This window comes from Notolabrus celidotus, chromosome 2 (genome assembly GCF_009762535.1).
Source record: "Notolabrus celidotus isolate fNotCel1 chromosome 2, fNotCel1.pri, whole genome shotgun sequence".
Classification (NCBI taxonomy): Eukaryota; Metazoa; Chordata; class Actinopteri; order Labriformes; family Labridae; genus Notolabrus; species Notolabrus celidotus.
This window is the reverse complement of record NC_048273.1, coordinates 37,497,210-37,520,926: the sequence shown is the minus strand read 5'-3', so window position 1 is coordinate 37,520,926 and position 23,717 is coordinate 37,497,210. Positions and strand designations below refer to the sequence as shown.

Sequence of the window (23,717 nt, the reverse complement as noted above, 5' to 3'; positions counted from 1 at the left end):
AATATTAATAATAATTATGACTGGTATGATTATGATTATGATTATGATTATTATATTGTTATTGTTGTTATTATTATTATTATTATTATTATTATTATTATTATTATTATGATATAACATTTCTTTTATTTATTTACATATCTATTTATTTCTTGTATTTAAATCATCTTTTAGATTTAAACACATTTTTAATTTTACTTTCTACCCTTACTTATTTTATTATTTCTACTGTTTTTATTTTATTTTATTTGAAGGATTATTTTTGTTTTTTATTAGTTTGCCCATTTCTGTTGTTTTCTGTCTCTCTGTTCTTTAGTGAAGCACTTTGGGCTGCTTGCTTTTATGAATGAAGAAGTGCTTTATAAATAAAGTTGAGTTGAGATAGAGACGCATATGAAGATACTTTATTAATCTTTTGTGGGAGTTCACACCTTCTTACAGTCAAGACACCACCGCCAACTCAGACTGCAAAACATTGAGTTACATACTGTTACATCATTTTCACTATCATACATCCTCCATAAACTGAAGATTTCTTATTTTATCATTTAGTCATCTCAATGTTTCAGCTCCTGCTCACTTCCTCATTGTTTCTATCAAACTCTGATCTCGTCTCTTGTGTTACAATTGAGTTTATATTTGTGTATGTGGTTTATTGTAGATTTAATAAATCTACCGTCTTTCTGAAAAGCTCAAAGTAGCTGCAGTGACAGCTGTAAAATGACAGCTCTGCTTCTCTCCTGACACACACTCTGTCCTTCCTCCAGGTGCTGATCCCCATCTCCCTCTTCGTATCGATTGAGATCGTGAAGATCTGCCAGGTGTACTTCATCCATCAGGACATGGAGCTGTACGACGAGGAGACCGACTCTCACCTGCAGTGCAGAGCTCTTAATATCACCGAGGATCTGGGACAGATGCAATACATCTTCTCTGACAAGACGGGCACGCTGACGGAGAACAAGATGGTGTTCCGCCGCTGCACTGTGGCAGGGGTGGAGTACTCCCATGATGCAAATGGTGACGCAAGCCAGCACACACACACCCTAACAACAACATTCAACAGTCATTATGAAGTATGAAGTAATTCTTTATGATGTGTGCCTATCATCCAGCTCGGAGACTGGCGATGTACCAGGAGATGGACTCAGAGGAGGAGGAGTGCACGTCTCACGGTGGCACCCTGCCCAGGCGGGACAGCGTGGCGAGTCACCAGAGCGCCAAAGTGGTGCTGCGCTCTCAAAGCACAAAGTCACACCGCAGAACGGGCAGCAGGGCGGAGGCCAAGCGAGCCAGCATCCTGTCCAAGCACACGGCCTTCAGCAGCCCCATGGTCAGTCTCTCTCACACCATCACACCGTCCTCCTCCCCGTTCTCTGTGCTGTGTGATCCCTCGCTGATAAACCGTCCTCTGTCCTGCAGGAGAAAGATATCACCCCCGACCCTCAGCTCCTGGACAAAGTCAATGAATGCAGCAGTCAGATGGAATTCATGCGCTTCCACAGCCAGCCCGCGTCCCATCTGCCCTCCGACCTCGCTGACATCATTGATTTCTTTATCGCTCTCACCATCTGCAACACCGTGGTCGTGTCCTCTCCTAACCAGCCCAGACAGAAGGTAAAAGCCCGGCAGATAAATCCAAGCAGTCAAACCTTCTGCAGCTTTGTGTGGGTTGTTATTTCTGTTATCATTTATACATTAATGACACTGTTGAGGGAGTCAGATTGGCTGCAGGATGGTAGATTTTTTTATTGCATTTGCATGTTGACTCTCATACATTAAGACCTTAATTCTACCCAGACCTGTGCAAGTCAAAGCCCAGCTGGTTATTCAGCTTATTCTTTTGAGTTTTTAACAACTTGGTCATCCACTAAAAATGAGGACACATGCAAAACCTTGTGAACTGAAGGAACCCTAACCTACAAAAATGCATGAATTAAGACAGAATGTACCAGCAGCTCAGCTCGCAGCCCCTGTGAATGTCCTGTCTGCTGAAAAGTGAAAGAAAGTGACACACACTCTTTTCTTCTTCTGATTTGACTGCCTCTAGTCGAGGCGTCTGTTTGTTCTGGACAGGAGAGAAGGAGGCCTCTGTTGCCTTCAGGAGTCGAGGTCCATATAAAACACCCACAAATTAAAAGTGAATCAAAGAAAGGTCGGTCAATCAGCTTGTTTGCAGTTCAAGGTGTCTCATATACAGATTTGCTGACATCTCTTTGTGACATTGGCTTCATGTTGTGAGTTAGAATAATAAACCTGTGATATACACTACCAGTCAAAAGTTTGGACACAGCTTCTCATTCAATGCTTTTTATTTATCTTAATTATTTTCAACATTGTAGATTAATACTGAAGACATCAAAACTATGAAATAATCTGGTTTTACCATAATCTGGATTACAACAGTAGTCAAATAGGGCTATCCATTGTGTACTAACCCTACCTCTGAACAACACAACTGATGGTCTCAAACACATTAAGAAGGCAAGTCATTCTACAAATGAACTCTTGACAAGGCTCATGTTCATTAGAAACCATTCCAGGAGACCACTTCATGAAGCAGACTGAGAGAATACCAAGAGTGTGCAAAGCTGTCATGAAGGAAAAAGGGGGCTACTTTACAGAATCTAAAATATAAAACATATTCTGCTTTGTTTAACACTTTTTTGTTCATTCAATAATTCCATATATGTTCTTTCATAGTTTTGATGTCTTCAGTATTACAGTGTTTTTTATTCAGTATCTACAGTGTTTACAATAATTGAAATAAATGCAAACCCTTGGATGAGAAGGTGTTTCCAAACTTTGGACTGGAAGTGTAAATGCATACAAACCCAGTGACAATCCCACCATCCCTGGCTGCTCTTTGTGTGCAGAGCTAAGGAGCAAATGTTTGGATGCTAACTCGTCAAGATAAGATAAAAATGCTCACACACAGGCTTTTAATCATCAATCAATCTTTATTTATATAGCTCCAAATCACAACAAACCTTATCTGAAGACGCCAAACAGAGTAGGTCTAGACCGTACTCTATGTTACAGTATATTAACAAAGACCAAACATCAAGACAGGATAAGATCCAGTCCCATCTTACAGACAGGACTCAGTCTGATCTCATCTTAATCCACCATGAGCAGAGCACTTTGCAGCATTTAGCAAGTTACAGTGGCAAGGACAAACTTCCTTTAACAGGCAGAAACCTCCAGCAGGACCAGACTCATGTTAGACACACGTCAGCTGAGACCGTGTTGGAGAGAGGGATAGAGGGAGATGAAGAGAGAGAGAGATGATCAGAGTTAATCAGAGTGTTACATTACAGCTGTAGACATTAACGTCATCCACATATCCATCCATCCATTATCTTTACAGCTTATCCCGTTTGAGGTTGGAGGGAAAACCTTGGACAGGTCGCCAGTCCATCACAGGGGTAACATGTAGAGACAAATAACCATTCACGCACACACTCACACTTCAGGGTCATCAATCAATCTGATGAGCATGTTTTTGGACGGTGGGAGGAGTCCGTCGTCCGCACATGCACTCCTGTAATTTTCTACAAACATCGTGAGCTCGGCCCCTGAAGCTCCTAAAGTTCCTCAACGTGAAGTCTTTCCTGACGCACCAGGAGCGAGATGATTCTTGGGAGGCAGGATAATGACATCAGAATCAAGCTTTAAAACCACAGTTTACTATTAAGCTGTAAAAACATACTTTTTAACACCCTGTGCTTTCAAATGATGTTGCCTCCATTATTTTGACATAATTGTAGAAATAGAAAGAAGCACCAAAGCTTATGAAAAAGATAGATTTACGCTCATATTTTCAGCGAGTGAAAGAAGGAGAAAGCGTCAGTGGTTGATCAACGTAGAGATAAAGCAAAGGGAGCTGGTTCAGAGTCTCTAAAAGTCTCTGATTGCACATATCTTTCAGTAATTTGCTGCCTGAGTCTTTGATGTTTTGGCTCCGTGTATCCGTGTTTTGTTGTGTTTTGGTGGGAGTCCGGGTGTGGTCGTCCTGTTAGGAGGTGATATCCTCTGTGAGTGTGCACCAGCTCGCTGTGCTGCCAGTCAGCTGCACACAGACCTGCTCAGATTCAGCTTCACTTGTTTCACTGTTTCTGTTTTCCTCTTCTTTATTGCGTTTATTCCTGTGTGCCATTGTAATCGTGCACATTTTATTATAAAGCCCCTGCGGCTAACTCTCCACCTGAATGATTTATAACTGTATGTGAGAACTTCAGTGAGTCACTCTCTCTGCTTTTGTGCTGCAACATCTCAGGAAAGGGATCGGCTCAAGGAGAACAGCCAGGAGGTGGATTTTCATCACTGCTAAAATACTGAAGGACATGATTTTTCAAATTTATAGAAGGATGAACATGCAGAAAAAACACATACTGCATTTTCATACAAAGATGTGCACTGATTCAGAATATGGAGCTGAAAGGTTCATCCGTTTTCATGTTTTCCTCTAGAAGTTTGTCATTGTTTTGTTGGTTCTCAAGTCTCTCCATCATGGTCCTTAATGACCTCTGTCGAGTGATGTGGATGTGAAATAAGTGCTGAAGTGTATACTAAAGTGACTCATTACTCAGTAAACCCTGATTGAATCAGTCCTGTTTACTTTACAAGATCCTTTATTTTGAAGGAGCTCTGGACAAACAGCAGCTGCACAGTGTTAAAAAAAAATCCAACAGAAAGCACTAACAAACCCTCAAATCTTTTAAGAACAGTCAACAAAGAAGAAAAAAAATCACCAGGGAAGTAATGGCGAGTTTTAATTCCACAAGTCCCATTTCCTTTTGCACTTTATAAAAACCGTGATGATCTCAGGGAGTCAGTGTTACAGGAAATCCTCGAAAGCTTGAAATATTCTGGAGTTCAAATGAGCAAAAACTGGATTGGCTGTTTAAATAAGATGAGTTCAAGATGACATGTCATGCTTTTTTCATCAATATATATTGGTCTAAGAGGTCCCCAAAACATGCCTTTAAAGTTTATGCTCAAAAAAACACAAACAAACTTTGAAATCAGATTTTGGCATGCCTGAAAAACCCTCTTCTTCAGTCCTGTTCAGAACGGTCTGTTTTCTCTCTGACCACGCCCCCTCAGGAAGTGGATGTGCCTCGGCTCTCCAGCAAATTGATCTAATGTTTACATGTTGGCTGAATATACACGGCTGCTCACAGATCGCGTTACTTCAACCCTCTGAATCTGATCCAGAATCTGATCCTGACGGAGAGGCGCCTGCAGCAGGACCTTTCTGAAGGATTGGTCACAGATTTAGTGTTTCTTGTTGTTTTATTTATCAGTATGTAGACGTGTGTCTTGGTACACAGCTACTAACATGTAGCTATGTAGCTATGCTAACTAGCGCTAGCACTTATCCATGATAAATAAAAATCATCCACTAGATCTTCAAATCTGCAGACGTGGGGAGTAAAACCGACCTCTATCAGAAAGGCAGCAGGACCTTTCTGAAGGATTGGTCACAGATTCTGTGTTACTTGTTGTTTTATTTGTCAGTATGTCGACGTGTGTTTTGGTACACAGCTACTGCTACGACATGTAGCTATGTGGCTATGCTAACTAGCGCTAGCACTTATCCATGACAAATGAAAATCATCAGCTAGATCTTCAAATCTGCAGACGTGGGGAGTAAAGCCGACCTTTGTGTTTATTAAGACAGCCTACAACTAGCATGCCTCCCTCCTAAGCTCCTTGTTAGCACACATGTGTGCAGGTAATGAAAAACGGAGGAGGGGTTGAGTTGTATTTTATACAGTCTATGGGCTGAACCAGCTCCAAGCTCTGACTCTGTGACAGACTGGATATTGTTGTGACGTAACAAAAACACTGAAAACTGAAACGGCTGGTCTCAGCACACATTTACAGAAAGGTGGAGGAATCAGAACAGGGGCACAATGGATTCTTTTAATTTCTCGGGGGGTTTGTAGACATGCCAGGGACACATATTTCAGGTAGAGAACCATTAAAAAGTCGCTTTTGCATGATATGTCACCTTTGAAGCTCGCCAATTTTGTCTTAAAAGCCTATAGAAAATACAACATGGTTAGTGTAATATTTATTCTCCTGTTCTATAACATTGACCTGCTCCACGTTCTGACCCCAGACTGTGTGATCTCATGGTGCCATATAAGCTCAGGCAGGCTTCACCTTAGATACTCTCCATAGAACGGTGTCAGGTGGACAAATAAGTAATAAAAGAAAATCATTTCATCAGACACAAAAAAAAACATTTCACAAAATATAGAATTATTCGAAGAAACAAACAAATATTTATTAATGACAAAAAATATTTCATGAAACACATTTCATTTTTTTAAATTTCAAAATATTTCAAGAAACACTTTTGGTAATAAAATTTCAAAATATTTCATGAAACATTTTATTTTTTACAAAATTTTAAAATATGTCATGAAACATTTTTTTTTTACAGAATTTAAAATATTTAATGAAACACTTTTTATTTTATTTGTTTTGCATTATTTAGAAATATTACATTAAAATGCAAAAACAATCAATGGAAGGCAAAAAAATTTAAATAAATGCAGAAAAACAATCACAAAATCTGAAAGAAATCCTATTTGTGGATACAATGTGTTTCTCTGTAGATATCTTTGTGTTTGTGACAAATTTTTTCATTCAATGAAACATTTTTGCGAGGTCTTTCTTTCTGAAGTCTTAAAATAGTTTTGAAGTTTTGTCAATTGTTTTTGTGTTTCCTGACTTTTTTATATTTTGTTAAAGTAGTTTAGGCAGTCAGTTGAAAATGTTTTTAGTGTTTAATAATAATAATAATAATACATTTTATTTATATAGCGCTTTTCACAGAACTCAAAGACACTTCACAAATAGTGAAATATTTGTGTGATCATGACATGTTTGCATAGTTGACCTTCAGGGCCACTGTACCTCAGGGTGTTGTGTCAAACCTTTATCTTTACCAGGATCTACTCCTAACTTTAGGGATAAATTCTTCATCGTAACTCTGAAGCTTTGTGAAACCAGCCTCTGGGTTTCTTATGTTTCTGGAACTAGCCTCACGTGGCACTCGAGGAACATTGAATCCTTTGCACTTCCTCACTTCCTTATTTTTTTTTGACCACCGAACTCTTCATCCCTCTTCAGAAATCAGCTCATCCAGCTACGAGTCTGTCTGTGTGTTTCCAGGCAGCAGAGCGAGAGAAGGAGATCAGGGTGAACATTTGGAACGGATAGTAAAAGGTGTCATCGAGCACAAACTGTGATTTCTAGATAAGATGGAAGCAGAGCGAAGGAGGAAGTCGTGGTAAAGATCTGGAAGTGATCACGTCTGTTCAGGAAACATCACAACCTCTTCTCTGTGTGGCTTAAATAGTCCAGACAGTAAAGAGTGGATTATTTTAAAAATCGATTACTCTGTGGTTCCAAAATATGAAAGGAGTGCTTGTTTTCTCTGTTGATACACTCCACCTTCCTTTTCTCCACCCTGATGCCCACGTTCTTTAACCGTCCAGCTCAGACATGAAGCCAAGAAACACATCTGTTACCAATGATGGAGTTTTTCATCAAATATACAATCTCTGGAAGAATCTGCTGTCGTCTGACTACCATTCAGCCTCAGGGGGCCTCGGGGGGCCTCAGACAATACTCCCAGGCTGGTGGTGAAGCCTGTGGATGTCCGGATAACCAATAACAGATATCCGGGGAAGACTTCCGCTCCTTCAGGTCGCTGTTTACAGCCCGACTGTGAGACACGAGAAGAAGTTGGAGTCAAGGAAGGACATCAACCTGGAGATTAAATCATGGAATTTACCTGGAATTAGGAATTATTAGAAAGCTGAATGCCCTTCCATGAAGTTTGGACAATGTGTTCAGCATGCATGCAGTCGAAGCTTGCTTTAATGTTTTTTTATTTAACGTTTATTAAACCAGGTGAGTTAATTGAGAACCAATTCTCATTTGCGATAACGACCTGGGCGAGGAGGCAACATAGGTGGCATGACAATAAATAAAAAACAAAACAAGAAACAGAGAGGACATACATAGAAACCTAGAGACAGAACAATACAATACAAAAATATGACAGCAGTGAACAACTTAAAAGCAATTTAAAAGCAAGTGCAGTGATGTTGAATTATGGGGTGTATTAGTTTTTTGAAAGTGGCGAGTGGAATGAGAGAGGACAGCTTTAGGGATTGTTGCAGGTGATTCCAGTCATTTGCAGCGGAAAACTGGAAGGAGGTGCGACCAAAGGAGGTCCGGGCTTTTGGTGGGATGAGTTTGATAAGGCTACTTGAGCGCAGGCTACGGTTTGTGCTGTGAAGTTTGATTAGTGACTGTAGATATAACGGGGTTTTACCAGTGAGGGATTTGTAAATGAATAGAAACCATGTTTGTCTGTGAGAGTGGAGTGAGGACCAGTTCAGCTGAGAGTACAGTCATGGCCAAAAGTTTTGAGAATGACACAACTATTAATTTTCACAAAGTCTGCTGTTTCAGTTTTTATAATGGAAATTTGCATATACTCCAGAATGTTATGAGGAGTGATCAGCTCAACTGCAATTAATTGCAAAGTCCCTCTTTGCCTTGAAAATGAACTTTATCACCAAAAACACATTTCCACTGCATTTCAGCCCTGCCACAAAAGGACCAGCTAACATCATTTCAATGACACACAGGTGTCACACACATTAACACAGGTGTGGGTGTTGATGAGGACAAGGCTGGGGATCAATCTGTCATGATTGAGTGACTGGACACTTTAAAAGGAAGATGGTGCATGACACCATTGTTCCTCATCTGTTAGCCATGGTTACCTGCAAGGAAACACGTGCAGCCATCATTGCATTGCACAAAAAGGGCCTAACAGGGAAGTTTATAGCAGCGAGTAAGATTGCACCTCAGTCAACCGTCTATCAAATTATCAAGAACTTCAAGGAGAGAGGTTCAATTGTTGCCAAACAGGCTCCAGGGCGCCCAAGAAAGTCCAGCAAGCGCCAGGACCGTCTCCTGAAGGTGTTACAGCTGTGGGATCGGGCCACCACCAGTGCAGAGCTTGCTCAGGAATGGCAGCAGGCAGGTGAAAGAGCATCTGCACGCACAGTGAGGCGAAGACTTTTGGAGGAAGGCCTGGTGTCAAGGAGGGCAGCAAAGAAGCCACTTCTCTCCAGTAAAAACATCAGGGACAGACTGATATTCTGCAGAAGGTACAGGGACTGGACTGCTGAGGACTGGGGTAAAGTCATTTTCTCTGATGAATCCCCTTTCCCATTGTTTGGGGCATCTGGAGGAAGGCTTGTTCGGAGAAGACGAGGTGAGCGCTACCATCAGTCCTGTCTCTTGCCAACAGTGAAGCATCCTGAGACCATTCATGTGTGGGGTTGCTTTTCGGTCAAGGGAGTGGGCTCTCTCACAATCTTGCCTAAAAACACAGCCATGAATAAAGAATGGTACCAGAACGTCCTCCGAGAGCAACTTCTCCCAACCATCCAAGGGCAGTTTGGTGATGAAGAATGCCTTTTCCAGCATGATGAAGCACCTTGCCATAAAGCAAAAGTCATAACAAAATGGCTCGGGGAACAAAACATTAAGATTTTGGGCTCTTGGCCAGGAAACTCCCCAGATCTTAATCCCATTGAGAACTTGTGGTCAATCCTCAAGAGGCGGGTGGACAATCAAAAACCCACAAATTCTGACAAACTCCAAGCATTGATTATGCAAGAATGGACTGCCATCAGTCAGGATTTGGTCCAGAAGTTGATTGACAGCATGCCAGGGAGAATTGCAGAGGTCTTGAAAAAGAAGGGTCAACACTGCAAATATTGACTTATTGCATGAATTCTGTGTAATTCTCAATAAAAGCTTTTGATACTTATGATATGCTTCTAATTGTATTTCATTAGACCATAGAAACATCTGACAAAAACACCTAAAAACCCTGAAGCAGCAGACTTTGTGAAAATGTAATATTTGTGTCATTCTCAAAACTTTTGGCCATGACTGTACAGGTGACAGTGGTGAGTGGTGAATGGGGCTCCAGTGACAAAACGGATAGCAGCGTGGTAAATGACATCCAGTTTGTGAAGGAGAGTGTTGGAAGCAGACCTGTAGACTATGTCACCGTAATCAAGAATAGGGAGGACTGTCATCTGAACCAGAAGCTGTTTAGCAGAGTGTGTGAAGGAGGATTTGTTGCGATAAAGAAAACTAATGCGGGATTTGACCTTAGTGAGTAGTGTGTTGATGTGTGCTTCGAAAGAAAGTTTGCAGTCAAGCCAGATCCCTAGGTATTTGTAACTGTCAACAAACTCAATCTCCGACCCATCCAGGGAGGAGATTTTGAGGGGGCTGTTGGGCAATGGCATGTTTTTGTTAAAAACCATACATTTAGTTTTATTGGAATTTAAAACCAAATGGAGCCTCATGAGAGCATGTTGGACACTATGGAAACTGGCTTGTAATGTGGACAGTGCTGTGGTCAGGGAGGAACTAGATGTATAAATAATTGTGTCATCTGCATATAGATGGATATGAGAATCACCCGCTGCAAGGGCAATGTCATTAACATAAATGCTGAACAGTGTAGGACCCAATATACTCCCTTGTGGGACACCAATAGAGAGAGGTAGGGGATCTGAAAGGAGCCCCTCCACCCTTACAGACTGAAGACGATCAGAGCAGTAACTCTCAAACCAGGCAAGACAGCTCTGTGTGTTGTGATTGGTCAGTGCTTGGCTTCAAACAGGAACTAGATTCTGCTGTCAGGAGCAGACACAGATAGATTTATCTAAGAATATCAGTCTTGAACAATCTCAGCTTGATTCAGGTGTCATTTTTACAGAAGCGTGAAGGAGTTGAGAAAATACTTCAGAGCTGTTTGTTTTGGGTTTAGTGGCGCAGAAAACTCCATCATCCCAGTGCTTGTCGTATGTCTTGAGTGTAGCTTTAGTCATAAAACACAAATATAGGAATTCAAACAAAACAAACAAAAGATCAAGATTTATATTACGGAAGCCCTAAAGGGACATGATTAAAAACATTTTATTTTCTCTGTTTACTCGAGATACCAAGTTCCATTTGTCGGTATCTGAAGATCTTGACTTATTTATAAGCCTTTCCTATTACCTGAAGTTACTTGGTTGCCATGTGTGTAAATGTGCTCTTTTTATGTTTAGTAAGAAGCCCCAAAAAAAACACAATTAAATACATTTTATTTCTCAGTTTTCTCAAGATACCAAGTTAATTTAGTCGTCATCTCGAGATCTTGACTTTTTCCCGTGATAACGGGATGATTTATCTCGTTGTGTCCAGAGGACGAAGCTTAGTTTTTGTGTTTTTGATCTTCAACCTGTTAGATAAAAGTCCTGTAACAAAATGTCTTTTTTTCATTCTGTACTGAGACAAAATTTTCTAAACAATGTTTGTTAAAAAACAAAAACATAACAATTAAAGAAACTGAAAACAGGCCTTTCCTATAAGTCACTTGATTACCATATCTATAAATGTGCTCCTTTTATGTTTAGTACAGAAGCCCTAAAAGAACACGATTAAATACATTTTATTTACTCCATTTTCTCATCTTATATTTCTCATTATCCTGAGAAAACAAAGCTTGTTATCTTGAGTTATTACCCGGCTTTCTTACTGATCTTCCGGTTGTGTAAGAAGCTTGATTCTGATTGGTCCAAACCCCTTGATGATGGTTATTAACTCTCACTAACATGAGCAACACCAGAGACAAACTGATCACACGTCATGTCAAATCAATCCACAGAAAAGAGTTCAGACACATTTAGCTTCTGCTTGTTGACACCATAGACCGCAAGGTGAGGCTAAACCGTTAGCTTCTGTTAGCATCAAAACAATGTGGCTAAACCGTTAGCTTCAGTTAGCATGTTAACCGGCAGGATACAGACGTTTACATTTTGGATCCTGTCCATCAATATGATGAAGGAGCGGAGCAGGTGAGAGAAACTTTAGGTTAGTGATCTCTCCAAAGAAAGTTAAACCATGAGCGGTGGTGATGATAGCAGCAGGGTTCAAAGTTGTGACATTAGTTTCTTTTTAAAGGTGTGTGAACCACAGAGCTCAGAGAAGAAGGAGAGCTGAATGAGGACAGTTTCATGTTCAATCCACCACAACAGGCAGAGAAGAATCCATCACCATGGAACGATCACTGACGAGGAATCACTGGGACTATTTTTAAAAACTGTAAACAGAAATCATTTTAAATCCAATGCAATCAACTTTATTTATACAGCGCATTTGGTAAAATAAGTTAAAACACACAGAACATAAAACGTTGTGAGAAAATAAAATACAATAAAATAAAAGAATAATAATAAAACACATAAAACACTTTAAAAAACAGTTAAAGAACACAAAAAAATAAAATGAATAATAGAAAGTAAATAAAATAAAAACACTAAGAGCAAATAAAAATCATCTTTTGATAAAAAATAATTGACAATGTGTTTGTATGTTTAGTTAGTAGCCGGGTAATACGCTGGATAATGTATGGTTAGCAGGTCGTTATGGGATAAAGAATCCCAACAGGGTGAGACAAGACCCAGACTTGAAGTGGAGGGGTCTTGTCTCACCCTGAAGTGGTTCTTTTTCCATGCCATACATTATCCCTTACATAATGAGAAAATACGTTGCGATCTGGAGAAAACAAGTTAAATGAACTAGTTATCATGAGGAAACAGAAAAAATAAAATGTATTGAAAAATGCCTTTTTAGGGCTTTCATAGTATATTACACATACTATTATAATATGTGGCTTATATTGAGATTTCACGAGTGTGAGCAGAGTCCTAAAGTTTGAGGTTATGTTGTGTATCATCATGGACCTCATTAAACCTCCAGACACAGGTAAGAAACCCTCAGATCAACAGTCAACACATGTTTACATTCTCCTGTAACAGAAAGTAATACCAACAGGAGATTAAATCAAGTTTCTTTGGTTAATTGTGCAGCTCAGGATATTTTTACACAACACAAATGAATCAAAGTGCTCTGAATCTGTTTGCCTCAAAGAGAAGGAGCTCTTATGGAGTGTGCAAGGAGAACCCTATCCTTTAACTTATACACTACCAGTCAAAAGTTTGTTCACACCTTCTCATTCAATGGTTTTTATTTATTTTAATTATTTTCAACATTGTAGATTAATACTGAAGACATCAAAACTATGAAATAATCTGGTTTTACCATAATCTGGATTACAACAGTAGTCAAATAGGACTATCCATTGTGTACTAACCCTACCTCTGAACAACACAACTGATGGTCTCAAACACATTAAGAAGGCAAGTCATTCTACAAATGAACTCTTGACAAGGCTCATGTTCATTAGAAACCATTCCAGGAGACCACTTCATGAAGCAGACTGAGAGAATACCAAGAGTGTGCAAAGCTGTCATGAAGGAAAAAGGGGGCTACTTTACAGAATCTAAAATATAAAACAGATTCTGCTTTGTTTAACACTTTTTGGTTCATTCAATAATTCCATATATGTTCTTTCATAGTTTTGATGTCTTCAGTATTAATCTACAAAACAAGTTAAATGAACTAGTTATCATGAGGAAACAGAAAAAATAAAATGTATTGAAACATGCCTTTTTAGGGCTTTCATAGTATATTACACATACTATTATAATATGTGGCTTATATTGAGATTTCACGAGTGTGAGCAAAGTCCTAAAGTTTGAGGTTATGTTGTGTAAAGAGCGAGCGGTGCTCTTCAACTCTTATATCTTAGGAATATCTCTTGGCAGCATGGATCGTAATTTCCCTTCTTTTTCTTAGAAAGTATATCTTAGAGGGGAAAAGGTTCAAATGGAAGCAAGCCAAGAAATGTTTAAAATATAACATGAAGCCAAAACCCGTGGATCATGCAGTTTATATGCCCGAGCATTCAACGAGCAATGGGCTTCAAAGTTAGTTTAACTTTTAAAGCCTTAGGTGAATCCTGTCTTTGTTTTTAGCCCTCACAGATCTCAGTCTGTGTCTGAAGTTAAGATTGTCAACTGGTTACAGAAACAATTCGACACACTCCAGAAATCAGTTTTCATGTTTTGGATAAATGAACGTTAAATCCACTCACTTAACGTTTTCCAGTCTGCCAGCCACTTAAAGTGCTTCTACACCCCAGATCACTTTCACCCATTCACATATACATTCATACACTAATGGCAGAGGGTGCAATGCTAAGTGCCCATCAGAACTGAGTAATCCCACTCTCACATTCACACACTGGCCGTGCCACTGGGAGCAATTTAAGGTTCAGTGTCTCTGGCCCAAGGACGCTGTGACATGTGACTGCAGGAGCTGACTCTACCCAGTGTTACTGATTCATCCTTCATGTAATCCTTTACTCTGAATTTTTAAGCAAATACATGTATTGATAGTTTAACTCATATTCAGCACGTTTAATTTGTATCGCATTTGTACACTGCTCCTGTGGTGTTGAATCTGCTGCAGGACGTTTGGGTCTGAGGGAGCTGGTCTCTTTGTGTCTTTTTAAAACCACATTGAAGGCGATGGAGGACTCCTCAAGCTGTAGATGCTTTGACTTTCCACTATCTGACCCAAGATAGGTTGATGTCACGTGTGATTGACTCAGTATTTTTTGTCCCTCAGGTCCGGATGAGGTTTGAGCTGAAGTCCCCCGTCAAGACGATCGAGGACTTCATCAAACGCTTCACCCCGAGCCGACTGACCTCCGGCTCCAACAGCAGCAGCTCCTCCAGCCTCATCACCAACCGCTCCTCCAACAAAGGCTGCGCCAGCATGCTGTCCTCCCCGTCTGCAGAGAGCACGCTCACTAAACTGGACGAGGAGAAGCATTCTGGTAGCTTGCAGCACGCCTTCAGCCCCATGCCGCCCTGCTACGACGGGAAGGCGTGGAACGTGGAGGAAGGCGAGCTGCGGTATGAGGCCGAGTCCCCCGACGAGGCCGCTCTGGTTTACGCTGCCAGGGCCTACAAGTGCTCCCTCGTGGGGCGCCTCCCCGACCAGGTGACCGTGGAGCTGCCTCACCTCGGGAAGCTGAGTTTTGAGCTGCTGCACACGCTTGGCTTCGACTCCACCAGGAAACGCATGTCAGTGGTGGTTCGACACCCTCTGACGGATCAGATCACTGTGTACACCAAAGGAGCCGACTCTGTTATCATGGACCTCATTAAACCTCCAGACACAGGTAAGAAACCCTCAGATCAACAGTCAACACATGTTTACATTCTCCTGTAACAGAAAGTAATACCAACAGGAGATTTAACTCAAAGGTTCTTTGGTTATTTTTTTAGCTCAGGATATTTTTAAACAACACAAATGAATCAAAGTGCTCTGAATCTGTTTGCCTCAAAGAGAAGGAGCTCTTATGGAGTGTGCAAGGAGAACCCTATCCTTTAACTTATACACTACCAGTCCAAAGTTTGGACACACCTTCTCATTCAATGCTTTTTATTTATTTTAATTATTTTCAACATTGTAGATTAATACTGAAGACATCAAAACTATGAAATAATCTGGTTTTACCATAATCTGGATTACAACAGTAGTCAAATAGGGCTATCCATTGTGTACTAACCCTACCTCTGAACAACACAACTGATGGTCTCAAACACATTAAGAAGGCAAGTCATTCTACAAATGAACTCTTGACAAGGCTCATGTTAATTAGAAACCATTCCAGGAGACCACTTCATGAAGCAGACTGAGAGAATACCAAGAGTGTGCAAAGCTGTCATGAAGGAAAAAGGGGGCTACTTTACAGAATCTAAAATCTAAAACAGATTCTGCTTTGTTTAACACTTTTTTGTTCATTCAATAATTCCATATATGTTCTTTCATAGTTTTGATGTCTTCAGTATTAATCTACAGTGTTTACAATCATTACAATAAATACAAACCCTTGAATGAGAAGGTGTTTCCAAACTGTTGACTGGTAGTGTAGTTCGACAGTTGTAACTCGACCAGTGTGTGTTTTCTTTTGTACATTGACATGTTAGGACTACAGACTTCCTGCTGTCTTCTTCAGAGGAGTCATGTGACGTTGTTGTGACATTGTCTGTCAGCTGATTTATAGAGGTTTGGTTGTCCTACCTGAAACGGCACGACCGCGCCCCCCTGTTGTCCCACATCGTCCCAGGTGTGTGACAGCATGTAGGCCCCCTCATCCTGGTTCATCGTCCTCTGGGCCCGCTTCCTGATCTCTACAGCCTCCCTTATCTAACACTCATATCTGCTGCTCTCTGAGTGGATTAAATCTGCCTTTTCCCAGTCCATGATGTGATTTTCTCTCTTGCAGTGGTCACACTGGTCTAATTACTGTACAAGAACTGTCTTACTGTCGGCATCACTAATACACTCCTCAACTGGTTTCATTCATACCTTTCAGGCCGCACTCAGTTCATTCAACTTAAATCATTCACCTCCCATCCAGTCCCCGTCACCACAGGTGTGCCCCAGGGCTCTGTCCTAGGGCCCCTGCTGTTCATCATCTACCTCCTCCCCTTTGGTCACATCTTCCGTAAACATCATATTCACTTCCACTGCTACGCGGATGACACCCAGCTCTACCTCTCCACTAAACCTGACTCCTCACTTCCACCTTCTTCCCTCACTGATTGTCTCCTTGAAATAAAATCTTGGTTCACCTCAAACTTCCTCAAATTAAACAGCAATAAAACTGAAGTTCTTCTAATTGGCACGAAATCTACACTAAACAAACTCCATAACTTCTATACTCCCATCGACAACTCGCCCCTCTTCCCCTCCCCTCAGGTTAAGAGTCTGGGTGTCATCCTCGACAGCACCCTCTCCTTCACCTCCCATATCAACCACGTCACCCGGTCCGCCTACTTTCACCTTCGCAATATTAACCGTCTCCGTCCTTCACTCACTCCCCACTCCACCACCATTCTTGTTCACAGCCTCGTCACCTCCCGTTTGGACTATTGCAACTCCCTTCTGTTTGGCCTCCCCCACAAAACCCTCCATAAACTTCAACTGGTTCAAAACTCAGCCGCCCGTATCATCACACGCACCGCCTCCATCCACCACATCACACCCATCCTGCAACAGCTCCACTGGCTCCCCATCACACACCGGATCAACTACAAAATACTTCTCCTCACCTTCAAATCCAAACACAACCTCGCCCCTCCATATCTCTCTGACCTCCTCCATACTGCCACACCCGTCCGCACCCTCAGATCCTCCTCCTCCTCCATCCACCTCACTGTCCCCCCTGCTCGCCTTGTTACCATGGGGAGCAGAGCCTTCAGCCGCTATGCTCCCCAGCTCTGGGACTCTCTCTCACCTGACCTCCGCAACACTGACTCAATCCCACATTTTAAATCCAAACTCAAAACCCATCTGTTTAAACTGGCTTACTCCATCTGACCACAACTCCACTGTCCATTCACTTCAAACTTTTTAAATTGTGTTTTATTTACTGTTTACTATTTAAAGCTGGGGTTGGTAATCAGATTTAGATCCACTTTTTGTCATACTGGTTAAAATGATCTTTATGTCCTGATGGCAATCAATACATAATGTGTTCTTAAAAAAGAGTGAAAAAAGCTGCTATCTACAGCCGGAGTAAACCTGGGAAAACACCAACCAATCACCGTTTTTTGGCTCCCCAAATTTTAAACCAATCAAATCCCGTCCAGCCCTTCTGCCCGCCTCCTGCGCGTACATTTCCCCGGCGTGCACTCCCCCGAGTCCCCGTCTCCTGCCTCTGCTTCCCCTGACTCTATTTACTGCCCCTCTCACTCGTCCTCGGGCCTGTCCCCTCTGACCCGATGAGGTGCTTTGCTCAGGACTGTAGTCCGGATCAGAGTCTAAAAAGCTCTCACCAACAAGCAGAATAATTAATGACGTTCAGTAAGTCCTACAGAAAATATATATGTATTGTAGCGTCCGTCTGGACGCTGTAGTGATGACGAGCCGATTCGTGAACATGTTGAGCTTTAATAACCGGTCACTGTCGGCCGTGATCACGCCAACCAACAAAACAACAATCAATGTTTGAATGAATGAAGAACTTCTCCTCTTGTCTCTCCCGCTCACACACTCTACACCTCTCCTGATGCCTTCACTGACCATCAACACTGTAGGAATTAAGAGCATCTACACTGAACGCGTTTAACAAACAGTAGAGCTGTTACAGTATTATATATGTGTTATAACTTTTCTCCTGATATCGTGTCACCAGTACAACTGGATAATGCTAGCATGATAGTTGTGAGTACTAACAGTAGCCATGTTTGTTTGTATTTTTAACTTTCACTCTGAGAATGTTTTGGTGAGGACCGGTTTTGAATCAGTCATGATCATATGGTCGAGAATCAGCGGCGCTCGTGCATGTGAGCGGGGGGGGGCGTCGTTTTGGAGGAGCTCCGAGGGGAGGGGGGGAGGGGTTAGACGGAGTCATGAGGAAAAGCTACATTCAAATTCATGCTGGTTTTCCGAGACTACCAACCCTAGCTTTAAACTCTGTTTGTTTTTAATGTTGTAAGGTAACCTTGAGTGCCAAGAAAGGCGCCTATAAATATAATGCAAAAATGCATTACTAAAATTAAAATACAGTGTCAGACCTAATGAACCTTTTTGGACCTTTTCTTTAACATTTGACGGCTTTATTCATCGTGTTAACTGGCATTGGAAACCCTGTCTTAACATTGAAGCAAACTGAGCTCATGTAATGTTATGGCAGCTCAGCTTGCAGCCCCTCAGACATGCAGAGCACTGGAGTTTAACTTCCTGTTTTGATTACTTTTATTTTGAAAACAGGGGACGCATCCTTTAAAATGTGTGATGGACAACTCTACTGTATGAAACTCTGTTCTGAAGCTTGACTGATGAACTGTCTGGTTTTTTCAGGCCTCTGTTTCATCAGATCACATTTCATGATGAACACAAGTATTGATCAGTTAGAAGATATCATCATCGCACTCCTCTCTGAGATCGCTGTGTCCAGTCAGAAGTGTATCACTACAAGAAGGATAGTTTAGAGTAGTAACTGCTGATAAATGGTGACACCGCTGTCAGCGTTGTATTTTAAAGTGGTTTAGTGCACGATGTTGCCGGTGCTGTATCACGTCTGCAGACTTTTCCTCCAGCGTTGATGAATCGTGGCTGAGAATGTGCAATCTGCTACAAATCATGGGATGTAATCTTCACATGGCACACGAGCTCACCGGACATGTCAGTAAATTGACAATGTTTTCATTAGGCTCTGGTCAATCCCAAATGATGGATTGTTGAAGCTGTGGCTGATTTATTCTGCACACTGTCTGCAGACTAACATGCCAGCACAGGGAGGAGGTTTGTTTCTTTATAGAGCACACACAGTTTCACCCGCCTCTCCTCAAACCTTCATACTTTCCACTCATGTAAACGTATAAGGTGACATGTTGCGTAAGAACTGTATTTTTAGAGCGAGTCACTTCTTTGTTGTTGCTTTGAAAAACCTCTGGTTGTGTGTTTTTTCCTCTCTGATCTTAAAGTCTTGCTCTGCACTTCAGTAACCTGTTAATGGCGGAGGTGTAGCGGGCAGGTTGTTAGTATTCCAGGCACACAAAGAGCCACACAGGCACTTTTCACTAATGCTTTGTACACAGTCACCAGACATCTGTCCAGGGGTGCTCAGCAGGGACTGTTTCTGCCCACAGACTGAAGGCTTTACCTCACACACACTTTGTTCTGCTGCATATAATGTTTTTATTTTGTTATGCAAATGCGTTTTATTGCAGTGATATAAAACAGAGATGCAGAAAATCCCTGCGACTGCTCAGCTGGAGCCACCAAATCTTCTTTTTATTACTTGTAAACCTTTAAACAGTTATTAAATTTGCTGGTAATGCATTTTCTGTAAATCCACTCATAATTTTAGCACCACTTTGAAAAGCATTCTGGGTTTTCCACGGGGAAAAATACTCAGCCTCTTAAAGCAGCTCCTCTGGGCTCTGTGAGGAAACATTGGGTTTGAGTCATGAACAGGGCACGTGGTGTTTAAAAGTGCATTCACACCTAATCTGTTTTGTTCACTTTAATGGACTCTGCTGGGTTCAGCCACATGGTTTGTTTTGATTTATGTCGGCATGAAATGTGACAGAAGAGTCCTTCAAAAGAAGCAGAACGGGAGAACTGGATTAGAACTCTTTGTGCTGGTTTTCAGTTTGTGTGAAATGTGATTTAAGTTTCAATTCAGAGCTGGACTTCAACTAATCGTCATAAATGCTAGACTGGTTATCCTTTTTTTTATTTAAAGGTGACATTTCATGCAAAATGGACTTTTTAATGGTTCTCTACCTGAAATATGTGTCCCTGGCATGTCTACAAACCCCCCGAGAATGAAAAAAATCCATTCTGCCCCTGTTCTGATTTCTCCACCTTTCTGTAAATGTGTGTGAAACCAGCCGTTTCAGACTTCCGTGTTTTTGTTACGCAACAACAATATCCGGTCTGTCAAGGAGTCAGAGCTCGGAGCTTGTTCAGCCCATAGACTGTATAAAATAATACTGAATCCCTCCCCCGTTTTTCATTACCTGCACACATGTGTGCTAACAAGGAGCTTAGGAGGGAGGCATGCTAGTTGTAGGCTGTCTTAATAAACACAAAGGTCGGTTTTACTCCCCACGTCTGCAGATTTGAAGATCTAGTGGATGATTTTTATTTATCATGGATAAGTGCTAGCGCTAGTTAGCATAGCCACATAGCTACATGTTCGTAGCTGTGTACCAAGACACACCTCTACATACTGATAAATAAAACAACAAGAAACACTAAATCTATGACCAATCCTTCAGAAAGGTCCTGCTACAGGCGCCTCTCCGTCAGGATCAGATTCTGGATCAGATTCAGAGGGTTGAAGTAACGTGATCTCTGAGCAGCCGTGTATATTCAGCCAACATGTAAACATTAGATCAACGTGCTGGACAGCCGAGGCACATCCACTTCCTGAGGGGGTGTGGTCAGAGAGAAAACAGAGTGTTCTGAGGAGGACTGAAGAAGAGGGCTTTTCAGGCATGCCAAAATCTGATTTCAAAGTGTTTTTTTGAGCATAAACTTTAAAGACATGTTTTGGGGACCTCTTAGACCAATATATATTGATGAAAAAAGCGTGATATGTCACCTTTAACTAAAAAAATAAGACAAAACATGCTAAAGGCTAACATTTTCTAAACATTTCTTAACTCATCCAAATAACAACAATGAGGTAAGGGACAATCAGAGCTGAGCACATGTCTGTTAAATAATATTAGTGTTACTTTTTTATTCACTTTTAATCTGGATGTTACTTTGATGTGTTGGTCACAAACTACTCACCTTTGAGAGCTGACTTTTGCACATGAACAATATCAGCTGTTACAATGAAGAGCCAGTTTGGAGCCCAAAGAGTTGGATTGTGCTGAAACAAATGATCTGCATCACTAAAAAGAAGCCTGAATGCCCATCCCTAGGAGCATCTACGCTGAGGTCGTTTACCCAAGAGAGTAGAAGGATCCAAACCTTGCTCCCACATGGTAAAATGGATCGCAGAAAGCTTGAGAGCTCCTTTAACATAATCTGTGGATCTTTATGGATATAGTGTGTTTGGATTTAATCTTTTACTGGACTTGGATCGTGGGGACTCTTTCTGTTGCAGCAGGAAGGGAGCAGAGGGTCGGACTTTCAATGTTCAGTTGTTTTAACGTTATTGTTGACTTCTGTCACTTTTTAACAGAATTAAAGGGATTAGCTGCTATCAAAGCTAACGTCGTTTCTTACAGTTATCAAAGTGACATTTTTTCCACCTCTGGGGATAATGTACAGTGCCCAGGTAGTTAAGCGAATTAGAGTCCCGTCAGGGTAACAGGACACCAACATGTAGCAAAGCCTGCCCTGTTTTTGCCACAATTTTTACCAATTTAGCATGCTAAAGGAAACTATATATTTTTGCCACAGTGTCAACAGGCAGAGGTGAAATGTATCAGACTGCTTCTTCTGGATTGATTTGATACAACCAAGCGGCAAACTCCGGTCTCAAACGATGAAGCCAATGCGGAAGTGATATAAACTGCAATACATCGAAAATCCGCTTGAGGCTGGCTGCAGAAACACCAGAAACCACATAGACATGAATGGGAAAAAGACGATCTTTGCAGCATTAATAAACATGTTTACAGCCTGGTTCAAAAAACGGCTTGGCCCTATGAAGCTAATCTCTCTATCAGCACACACTGTACGGGGGGGTGAATTTTTTTCTAACATGACGGTTAAGAAGATATTAAGATTATGAGTTTTGCCCAAATAAGGACATGACTGACGTGACTCCCGGTCGGGAACACACAGCCATTGGCTAAGAGACTCACCCTACATCACACTCTGCCTAGTTGAGTTCCGCATTACCAATATGGCTGCTGCCGTCGATTTGCTTCAAAACAGCTCTCAGGAACAGATGGGTGACGTCACGGATACTACGTCCATATTTTTTACAGTCTATGGATACAATGTGTGATTTGGTTGTCCCCACTGTTGCTTAATCCCTGTTGTTCTGGGGTTTAACCAAGGGAGAGGTTCCGGTGGCTGGTGGTGAGGCTTTCAGCAGTGTGACTGCCCCCTGGTGGCTGGCTGCAGTATAGTTCAAAAAATCTGTCTCCCCCATTCATTTGAATGGGGGAGCAGTCAAACTTTCAAAAATAAATACACGTGGTACGAACGTTTCTCACATCCGTATGCTGTGGTGATATGTAGTTAGTATCTGAGTGTTTTGTGTTCAAGTCCTCTTTTTCCTGAAAAGTTTCTTTTTCGTTAGTTATTAGAGTTTAAAAAACGGGGTTTTACTTCTGGGTTTCCTTTGATTCACAGCCGCCGTGGAGTGAAACTTCGAAGGACTCACAGCGTCTTGTGACGTCACGCTGTAGGGCGGAGCTTATTACAAAGGCTTCACAGGCTCTGGCTGCACAATGGCAGCGCCGAGGAGCGGGATTTTTTGGCTTCAGAACTGTACAACGGGAAGAGGCGGAGCAACACTGTCCATTTTTATTTACAGTCTATGGGTTTAACCAATAATAGGTAACTAACAATAGTTTATAATAAACAATCCACCTCTTTTCAAATGCACCCATTCAACAATAATAATAATAATAATAATAATTCTAATGATAATAATGATAATAATTTTTTATTTATATAGCATTTTTCAGAACAGGGTTATAAAGTGCTTTACAAATTAAAAATTAAAACAGAGCAGGGAAGTAAGTAAAATAATATCTGCAAAAAGACAGAGAATGAGAAGTAAGTAAAAAAAGAAAGAGCACAAAAGATGAAAAGGAATAAAAAACGTTTTAAAAAAACTCTAAAACCATCAGCAATAGAATAAAAAGAAATAAAACAAAGCCAGAAGAATAAAACCAACCAAAGATAAGAGATGAAAAGAGATGTCTATCATAAAAACTATTAGTATCCTTTAAGTTTCACTGCACCTTTTATTTTGCAGGACTTTCAACATGCCAAAGCAGCACCAACAAAAGAAAGGAAGTCAATAGTAGGTCAAATAGCAAAAGTGCTGCTAACTGAATTCATCCTGTTCATCCTTTTGCAATCCTGAAACAACCTTTTCCTACATAATATTAACTTTTTGTCACATTAAGAGAAATTAGTATTTGGTGTTCAACATAGAACCACCATAATAACATGACAGCTAAAGACCCAGCTCTTTA

General features: G+C 41.1%; 1 protein-coding gene across 1 annotated transcript in view; it reads left to right on the top strand.

The window, feature by feature from the left end:
• The window catches only part of atp10a (ATPase phospholipid transporting 10A), a 95,757-nt gene that overhangs the window by 35,942 nt on the left and 36,098 nt on the right, over positions 1–23,717 (top strand). Inside the window, exons 7-10 of the mRNA XM_034709312.1 lie at positions 768–1,020; positions 1,116–1,333; positions 1,423–1,617; positions 14,644–15,202. Coding sequence (XP_034565203.1) covers positions 768–1,020; positions 1,116–1,333; positions 1,423–1,617; positions 14,644–15,202 — 1,225 coding nt within the window. The remainder of the gene's footprint in view (positions 1–767; positions 1,021–1,115; positions 1,334–1,422; positions 1,618–14,643; positions 15,203–23,717) is intronic.